This window comes from Panicum virgatum, chromosome 1N (assembly GCF_016808335.1).
Source record: "Panicum virgatum strain AP13 chromosome 1N, P.virgatum_v5, whole genome shotgun sequence".
Taxonomy (NCBI): Eukaryota; Viridiplantae; Streptophyta; class Magnoliopsida; order Poales; family Poaceae; genus Panicum; species Panicum virgatum.
In genome coordinates, this window is record NC_053145.1 from 44,556,974 (window position 1) to 44,567,228 (window position 10,255).

The 10,255-nt window shown below is 43.2% G+C and overlaps 1 protein-coding gene across 5 annotated transcripts; it reads left to right on the forward strand.

Annotated features, from left to right (window-relative positions):
- Positions 1-3,839: 3,839 nt before the first annotated feature.
- LOC120656017 (WD repeat domain-containing protein 83-like) lies at positions 3,840-9,691 on the forward strand. 5 transcript variants are annotated; one of them, XR_005667797.1, is made up of 10 exons: positions 3,865-5,005; positions 5,146-5,248; positions 5,730-5,837; positions 5,940-6,049; positions 6,175-6,282; positions 7,473-7,518; positions 7,891-8,022; positions 8,155-8,467; positions 8,567-8,609; positions 8,735-9,691. XR_005667797.1 is itself a non-coding variant. In XM_039934004.1 (9 exons), the coding sequence occupies exons 2-9, from the start codon at positions 4,782-4,784 to the stop codon at positions 8,233-8,235; spliced, it is 912 nt and encodes a 303-aa protein (XP_039789938.1). In that variant the 5' UTR covers positions 3,840-4,218; the 3' UTR covers positions 8,236-8,720. The 5 variants fall into 5 exon arrangements, 2 of the variants coding, with proteins under 2 accessions (XP_039789938.1, XP_039789939.1); XM_039934004.1 differs by lacking the exon at positions 8,735-9,691 and having other exon boundaries at positions 3,840-4,218; positions 4,782-5,005; positions 8,155-8,720; XR_005667796.1 differs by having other exon boundaries at positions 8,567-9,252.
- The last annotated feature ends 564 nt before the right edge of the window (positions 9,692-10,255 follow it).

A 10,255-nucleotide genomic window follows, 5' to 3' on the forward strand; every position in this document is an offset into this window, starting at 1 on the left:
CTGAAAATTGACATATGGAACTCTTGTTTAGACTTTGCAATCAACACGAATTATTTGCTTGGAACAATATCTGACAAGTACAGGAACTATTTTTTCTTTGGAGACCGTGCCTGAGTAGTGACCAGGGTCGATCGTGTCTTGTTGATAAATATGCACTCTACTGAAGCAACCTTAGTGTAATGTGGAAGATATTGTGTGCAAGTTAGCTGGAAAAGATGCTTTGTTGTGAATCTGATGAATGTTGTGCTCACATGCACGTTAGCTGAGTGGTGGCAAGAGGAGATGCATGCTTTCTTGTGGAATGTGGACATGGGAGAAAATGATGGCCTGTACACATGCATGTTGTCCGCATCAACAGCACTGCACTACGCTTTAAAGACAGTCCTAAAAATCTACAAGGACAGCTTAATGTAAAGTGAATTAAACTCAGTTGAATCATGTGGAAATATATGTTTAGCCCACCATGCCCGCCGTGGTGGGTGCTCATGATTGCTCAGGCTGTTTATAAATTATATCATCTCGTGGTACAGTCTATTGGTAGTAGTCTAGAGCAGTAAAGCCCACTGGTCGTCAGTCCAAAGACTGAATGAGGGTTACACACACACACACCATGTAATAAGGTGTATTTGCTAATGTACATATATCTATAGCATGACAAGCTGTTGATACATCATTTGTGGTGTAGGGAAAACTGTTCATCTCTGTTTCAATAGGCCTGGGAGGAATCATGAATCTGTGCACCGCAGCACTAGTTCATGGAGCACAACTTCGTGTCGATGCATCATCTGTGGTGTAGGGAAAAACTGTTCATCTCTGTTTCAATAGGCCTGGGAGGAATCATGAATCTGTGCACCGCAGCACTTGTGCATCGCAGCACTAGTTCATGGAGCACAACTTCGTGTCGATGCATCATCTGTGGTGTAGGGAAAAACTGTTCATCTCTGTTTCAATAGGCCTGGGAGGAATCATGAATCTGTGCACCGCAGCACTTGTGCATCGCCGCACTAGTTCATGGAGCACAACTTCGTGTCGATGCATCATCTGTGGTGTAGAGAAAAAACTGTTCATCTCTGTTTCAATAGGCCTGGGAGGAATCATGAATCTGTGCATGGCAGCACTAGTTCCTCGAAAACAACTTCGTGCATAGTCTCCGTGTGTCGCTTCAGCAGTGCATCACGACTAGGTTGTCCCGTCCATGTATCCACCAATAAAGGATGCAGATGAAGCTAAGCTACGGATCGTATGATTGCCACATCATGACTCGAGAGAATATGAACAGTGGTTGCCAACAACTCCATAAACAGATCAACGATACTGTAGTCATTGATTCCACTGGGCTTATTATGAACTACGCCCTACCATTGTTAAGGTCTTGTGCGAGCCGTGGAATCATGCACCGCTTTGTTCCCTCTCTGTTTCAAGTTTGACCGCTAAATAAAGCACATCGTTTGTTTGCATCCACTCGATCAAGACTTAGGATAAGGCATAGGTTTTTGGTAATTTCGTCATGAGCCACTGTTTTTCAAGTGCTTGAGCAGTGGCGGAGCTCTCGGTATGGCCGCCGTCATACCTTGTTTTACTGGTAGTACCTTGTCATGTACCACATGCTGCTTCCTATTTGTGTATTTTTACTTCACTACCACCATCAGTTTAGGTTTTGTCATGGTCGGGAAAGCATATGAGCGTCGGCATCGTGGCTGAAGGAGATGGAGGTTAAGCTTTGAGATCATTTGGATCTCAGGGCGTCGTGTGTGGCAGTTTTCTTGTCTTCCTGCGTTTTGCCTCTGCTCTCGCTCGACGGTGGCCTCCAGGACGGCGTCGCACGCTGGGAGCCCAGTCCTCGGCCGCCCACCAACCACACATAAAACCTCCGCCGCAGTAGCCATACCATGTTTGGAGTTTGATCAACCTAGCTGAGCCATGCCTTAGCTTTGATTTGCCCTCCGCCACTGTGCTTGAGCAGCTGTATGGCCATTCTACAGGTCAGAGGTCAATTTTTATTTATTTTGCTTTGTCGAGCTTGAAACCAACGAAGGCTTTTTAGTTTGGTGTGAATCAGTGGGAAGTTCCAAAGTGCCGATCGATCAGCAATACGACAAGAACCAATTGTTAAAAATTGACATATTTATTTTATTTACAATCTAGTATATAGGTAATATGCATTTTAGGAAGAATTTTTTTAAAAAAAATATGGACCGTAACGTATTTAGTATGGACGAGACCACTTTCATTGATGATGGAATAACACCAGCGTCCACTTAAACATAGTTATTAGGACTGGACCGGATCGCCGGTTGGACCGAAAAAACCGTGAACCAGAGACACACCGGTTCGGTTCACTTAAAAGACCGTCTATGCAACACCGGTTTTTTGTGAAACCGGTGAACCGGCCGGTGTTATGAACCCCCCGGTCCGTGCTCGTAGCGTGCAGATAGGCTGCTGCAGTGTGCCGTGCGGAGATGAAGTGCATGGCTGCCACCGGTGGGCCCGTTGGGCTGCTGGTCTGCTGCTTTGGATTGGAACGATGCATGTGTGATGCTGGATCGATTGACTTTTCAAATTTCACAATTTCTTAACTTTTTTAAATATAAGCTCTAAATTGTATAAGTAATATATCTATTTTAATTATTTTAATGAGCTCTTTGCAATGGTGCACTCTATTTTAATATTTGAGATTGTTCTGCAACGGCAAATATTTATATTACAATTCTAGTCTTTTTTGCACCAATTTGTAAGTGCTCATATAATATATAATATTTTTTCATACACATTTTTTTTGCATATCTTGTAAATAAAATCTAGAGCACCAATATTAGTGAGAAGCTGGTTATATAATTGTGTTTTTTTATCATCTTATTTATATATGTGATCATCTACATATTGCTAATTGCTAATTGTATGTTATATATTATTTTATTATACCAGTTTGAAGTATTTCTGGGCGGTTCAATTCATCGGTCCAATACTATCGAACCAGCAGTTCAACCGGTTTTTAACGGTTGGACCAATGAGCCAGCGAACCGATAGCCTCACCGGTTCGATGTCCGGTCCGGTCCTAATAACTATGCTCTTAAAATCCAAGTGGAGAACAGAGGGCAGCCATAGTTTTGGATAAGAAATTAGGTCGTATATAACTTGAGGCAGAGTATGAGAGGCACTAACGTGACAAGATACGCGGTGGTGTAGGTGAAAAAAATATCTTCTGGCCACCTCCGTTGTTCTATAGGCTTGGGAGGAATCAGCAATCTATCGCGCTTGGTTTGCGGGTCACAAAACTATCTGCAGCACGGATGACGAGCAATCAGCAGCAACTCATCGTCAGGTTGATTCTGTCGTCCAAGAAGACCGAGGTAGTTTGTCAACCCGCGTTCAACCTCACATCGGATCACGTGGCGAGCCCAAAGGGTAGTCTGGTAGGCTCAGAACTACTTTAAAATTTGACTCCAAATTTTTTCAGTACTTAGGTCAGGTTTGATTTTTTAAGTTTCAATCATATGTTCCGTCACATCGCATGTTTAAACACTAATTTGAAGCAATAAACATAGATTTATTACAAATCTGATTTTATAAGTCGTGATTTAATCACGAGACGAATCTATTAACTCTAATTAGTTCATAATTTTACTATTGATACAGTAACCATCCACTAATCATGTGTTAATTATACTTAATATTTATCTAAAACTCTAATTGCAACTTATCCATTTATTCTTATATTGAATTGACATCCAAATATTCGAATTGACATTCAAATATTTGATAGCTACTTAAAAAATTAATTAAAAAATCAAATGAAACCTTAGATAGTTTAGCCCAAATTGATAAACAGCCCAATAATCAACCCTAGCCCAACTCTAAGTCTCTCGCTCATCCCTCAGCCCACGCACGCGCCGCCGTAGTTCGGTCTTCCGTCTCCCGACCTGGCGACCCGCCGCACCGCTGGCCGCCGACCGTCGGCGCCGCCCACCGCCGCCTGCGAGGCTGTGCCTCCACCCCACGCCGCGTTGTCTCCCTCCCTCGATCCTCGACTGCTACGTCCCACCGGGCGTCGGCCCCTGCTTGGGCGCACCGCTCGTCCGGTACTCCGGTCCCGCCGCCCGTCGGGGCCCCGCGGCGTCACGCGGTCGCGCCCCTCCACTGCTGCACGCTAGCCTGTAGTCGCCTCCCGCCTGGCCGAGGGCCACCCCAACGTGTCCACGCTCGTGTTTGGTACTGCTGGTCCGTATTTCTCTCTCACTATATTCCATAATTCCATTCAGTACCGATTCCATTTGTATTGTTTCTTTATTCAGACGTTGAGTGGTTAATTGAGTAATTGGTGCATCCATTTGTATTGCTGTTGCGTATTCCTGATCCTTAAATTGGCATTGATTCTACCGGTGGCAACTACAACTGTGGAAAGAGTATTTTCTAGGTTGAATCTTTTACTCTAGGTTGAGTCTAGTAAAGAATTAAATTCGAAATCGCATGGATGATAAGTTATATTGAATGATTGTTGGTCACTTTTATTGAGCGTGAAATTTTCTGTAATATAAGTGAGGATGACATAATTCACACTTTCATGCCCATGAGGAAGCCTAAAGCAAAAGCATTAGATTAGACTAGTATTGTCATCTTCTATTTATGTAGAAGTAAGATCTTATTGATGTTGCAACCTTTGATATTGTAAATTATTCTAATTGTGAACTAAATTATTGAATCAAATGTATTATAGGATCTTTTACTTATGTTGTTATTGTAAATTTGATCATTATACCATATTATTGCCCAAGTGCTATTAGATGTCGTCCTCGGGGACGGCCACTCAGCATCTGCCGCGGACGGAGGCGCGGTCACTGTCGGGGCACGAGGGGGCGGTGCTCGCGGTGCGCTTCAACCGCGATGGCAACTACTGCCTGAGCTGCGGCAAGGACCGCACCCTCTGTCTCTGGAACCCGCACACCGGCGCCCACGTCAAGACCTACAAGTCCCACGCACGCGAGGTCCGCGACGTCCACTCCTCCTCGTACGTACGCATGCACATGTCCCTTGCTCACCTCTCCCTGTCCCCCTTCATTGCGTCCCAGCTGATCTGGAGGCGCAGGAGGGGGAAATTTGCCGAATGCTTCTTGCTGTTCCTTCGTTTCACGGTTGGTTTCTGGGCAGGGATAACGCGAAGCTGGTGTCCTGTGGCGCCGACAGGCAGATTTTCTACTGGGACGTTGCCTCGGGCCGCGTCATCCGCAAGTTCCGTGGTCACAACAGTGAGGTAACGGATCAGTCATCAATCGATGTTCTTTTTTTTGTGATTATTAACGGATTATTCATCCCTTGTTGTGACGCCCACGATGACATGTGGTTATTTCTTAGCTGCAATTGCAGTGTTGTCATTCTATGGATGCTACTGCTATCTGTAAACAATTTTCGTTTGTTTCTATGAATATCACTGCATGCTATGTGAAGATTGGAGAACACATTGACAAGTAGTGACCGGGCAACAAATACCCATCACTGTGACACCTAAAGCAGTGATCCAAACCATACTTCTGTAATAGAACTCTTGTGGTCTTATGCGATAGATCCAGTACCTTCAACACTTGGCACTGTAAACTGTACTTCAACAGTGTGATTTTAGCCAGGCCTCTTGGTGATGCTCAAAAGTCAAAACATGTAGACAACTCTGCCTACAAGATGCAATTTCTTGATGATTTGTTATTCTGCTCAGTGATTTTTTTTCCTGTTTTCTCTAGGTCAATTCAGTAAAGTTTAATGAGTACAATGCTGTTGTAGTCTCAGCTGGTTATGACCGTACAGTGCGCGCATTTGACTGCAGGTCACAAAGCAGTGATCCAATTCAGGTAGTTTTAAATTGTTAACTAACTTATAGATACATCACTTCTTGTAATATTTCGTTTTTCTCAAGTCTCCTACACTTCGGTTTCTTTTCCATCGCATTGCAGACTATTGATACTTTTCAAGATAGTGTAATGTCAGTTAACCTAACAAAGACTGAAATAATTGCGGGCAGTGTTGACGGTACTGTTCGTACATTTGACATTCGCATGGGTAGGTAAGTGTTGCCTTTTCAACTTTGAATTAATTCTGCATGTGCGCATTAGATTACTCAATACACCTTGGTTGTTCCTCATTTATTCTACATGGCTTGTTGATTCATTTCCTTTTTGCCTATAACAGGGAGACTGTTGATAATCTGGGGCATCCTGTGAACTGTATATCATTATCAAATGACAACAATTGCCTTTTAGCTAACTGTTTAGATTCTACTGTGAGGCTTCTAGACAAGTAAGTGCACTTCACAAGCTGCTCAGTATTTTGTTTTTGGCCTGGGCAAATAATTGCAGGGAAGCCTCTTTTATTTAGCACATTGGAGGCTTGGAGCAATTATACCCCATTACTCCATTATGGAGTGATTCTTATGAGGCTCTACTTTATAGATGGATGCAGTCATACCCTTCCCACTTAGCTTTGATTGGAAAGATGATATGACCATCAATGATACAAACGTGGGCTGGAGCGGAAGTTCCTCCATCAATTGATATAGTTTCCAATCTTATTTGCCACCCTGAATAGGGTTGATGGAAGCTACTTTTCTGAATTTTTCTTTAACTCTTCATCTCATATCCATCATTGGCCTATTGACTTAATCATACCACCACTCATCGGAACTCTTGTGCTCCAGATATATCCAACTGTTGGGTTCTACAGCTGCACTAAGCTGTTGTTGGTGCCATTCACTTGCACTTGCACTTGCACTTGCACTTGCACTTGCAGGCTCCTCTCTATATCTCTGAAGCAATAGGTTTGGGAATTGTAGTGCACGATTTTGGCTGGCTTCATGTTGGTTTTTCATGTATTAGGAAGCTTTAAGTTTAGTTGGTATTGAAACTTGTACCTTCTTGGAATGCTAGCTAAATGGACCCTTTTTCCTGGTATTTGCAACAAATCACATGCTAGTTTTGACTTAGTGCATCACTGTGCATCATAAGATCATCGTGGTCAAATCCCTATATCATCACAACTGGGAGCTATTAGTTAAAATTTTGGTCTACAAAGCTACTAAGAACAACTTTCTTGTGATTTGAGAATCTGCATTATGCTGGATCCATATCTCATTTAGCATTGACACAACTTTCTTGTGATTTGAGAATCTGCATTATGCTGGATCCATTTCTCATTTAGCATTGACGCTTGCTGAAGTTTGAGGAGAAAAAGGAATAGATGATATTAGGATAATATTGGTGGCTTTCTCCTTTCCTGTTTCCCTAGAAAATCTAGGAGTGCATCATTAACTATGAAAGCCAAGCACATGTGCTATACTACGTCGCCACATTGTGTTTTCATAATGATACTGGCATAAGTGTGTGATTGTTCCGTTCTGTTGAGTTGGGTGATCTTGTTTGTCCAATGTACCATAGATAGAGGGGCGTCACGCCCAAGATATTTAACCTTTCAACATCTGCTGTGTTCATTAGGTCATCAGGAGAACTGTTGCAGGAGTACAAGGGGCATGCGTGCAAGGTATCTCTTAATGATTTTCATTGGTGACATTAGAGATTATTACTTACGGATTCTTACATTGGTCATGACAAGTTTTGCTTTCAAATATAAGAAATGTAACTTGAGGTAATATTGGTGATTATTATTTATGGATTCTGACATTGATCATCATGCTTAATTTCAACCTAACCTGACTTCTGTTGAGCAGTGGAAGCCGTGATCCCTGGCTCCCTGTTCATCTGCCCACAACAGAACAAAATTTGTTTCAATTTAACTTGCAGAGGCTATAGAAACTCTGCATAATGCATTAAAGGAGAGCAGGGGGCAATTATGATCCACAAATGTAATTCTGTTCATCTGCATTGTTCAATTTCTGATATATCATATTTCCAGTCCTTCAAGATGGATTGCTGCCTGACGAATGATGATGCATTTGTTGTTGGTGGATCTGAGGATGGCTATGTTTTCTTCTGGGAGTTAGTGGATGCACCTGTTGTTGCAAGATTCAGGGCACATAGTTCTGTGGTATTTTTCTTTCCAGAATTGAAAACCTTATGTTTTTTTGCTGCAACTGCTGATCTTATATTGGGTATCATTTGTTTTCAATTTTGGTGCAGCTTATTCTCTTTGCTGTCGTGACATTATTTCTTTTGGCAGGTAACCAGCATCAGTTACCACCCAACAAAGGCGTGCATGTTGACATCTTCTGTGGATGGTTCTATACGTGTTTGGACCTAAGACCAGTTGTTGACGTGTCACATATATTGTTCCTCCAAATCATCCAATTATCTAGCGGCGACGATAAAAAAGGTGGATGCATGTTCTAACCTATTGGGAGTCCTGTACACCATGTTACTGTGCCAGTGTGCCGCTAAGAGAATGCCCGACTGTTGAACCTATTTGTGAAGCACAAAATGTTCGAAGGCGGTATACTGACATGTACACGCTTGGATGGTGGAAGAAACAAGTTGTGAGTTTCATGGACTAGATAACACTCTATTTCTGAGAAGTCTTGCTGCAAGTGTCATATTGCCTTCATTTTTAAGTACGTCTGCTTCCCACTTGTTAGGCAGGTGTATGGTGGTTGTACTTGGACTGGGGCATAAAACAAGGTACGCCTAGCTATTAAGTGGAGGAAGAAAAATATCTGCGAATCACATAAGTTGTTGCATTGGCGTACATGTGTACTTAAATGAAAAGTTACTCTGTTAGCTGTGCTGAAACATTGTAGTTGCAGTTGGCAAGGGAGCAGTATTCAGCGTGAGGCGAGACGGGAGGTAACGCCTTTTATATAGCTCGAGAGCACCGTGACTGACTCGGCTGTAGTTTTCACAATTATTTCGCCTTGCTGTCTGATGTTATGGAGCAATAGAGTGTATGTTTGAGAAGTATAGGAAACAATAGGAATAGAGTGTATGTTTGAGAAGTATAGGAAACAATAGGATCGAGAGGCATCAGGAATTCACGTACATCAGTTGTGACAGTCGGCTCAGCGTGGTTGATGGCCTCAGCTGCAGCTGCGTCAGGTGTGACAGTCGGCTCAGCGTGGTCGATGGCCTCAGCTGCAGGCGCGACGCGACTGAAGTAGTGCAGCGCAACGATCTTGGGCAGCTAGCAAGTGACAAACTGACAATGGACCAATTGACCTGGTATTTGGCTCAGGTGTGTGCTGAGCTTCAGATCAACATTGTGGATAAATAAATCTATAACATCACAACCAGGAACCACAGCTTAAAGATTTGGTCCACATGGTTACTCTGAACAATTTTCTTCAGCGTCTGCATTATGCTGGCTCCATCGTTCATTCAGTCATTCATCGCGTGCGCTTGCTGCTGTTTAGAGGGAAAATTAATATTTGATGGTCGCATTGTTTCTTCAGTGTCATAAGGTACTATTTGCCACATGAAAAGTCAGTAGATGGTGGTCGCATTGGACTGGAGCATGGGAGAGAATACGCTTGAGACGCACCAGGAATTCTCCTAATGCATTCGATCACTTTAGATCCTCTGAGGATATATTAGATCTTCGCTTACAGCCCTGTTTCCATTGTTGATCACCATGTCTTCAATCAGTGTGGTGTGTAGCAATACTTCCTCCTTCGCCATGTACTCATCTTTGTCTTGATACTACGTACGTGGCATGGCAGACTGTTTCTGGCATCAAACGGAGCCTCTGTTTGGCCGAAAGGCCTGAAGCACCAGCAGCCTCCGCATGCCACCGAGCTGAAAAGGTCTGTACATCACTCTGTTCGGCTTCTCTTCTTTCAGCTTATTCAATAGCACACAAAAAAACATACGAACAATCTGCTCGTGCTCTTTTATCGCTTTTCTTAACCATATTTTATAGTATTCAGCATAGCTATTAATGTGCTCCGGCTAAGAGTAGTTAAGAGCATTTGCTGCACGAGTGTGTGCACTGTGCAGTGTGCAACGATCACTGCGGCCTTGAAAGCGAAGGAGTTGAAAGGACAGTGAAGCGTATGTACCTTCAGATCAAGGATAACTACAGGCTACAGCTATATATATGAGAGAGGACGGGGGGATGAGTATTTTCTGTCCCTTGAAGTGAAAACCCAAAAAAGTGAGGCAGGAACTCTTCATTCAGTTGTCTCTGTCGGATTGGGAATCATCAGGAGTTTGGAGAACAGCTCAATACGAAAAGATGGCATGTGGAGCCGAGTTTCTCCCCTCCTTGTTCATATCGTGTGAACAACGACTGCATCAGGATCGTCATCAGGGACTGAGGCGGTCCAAGTGCA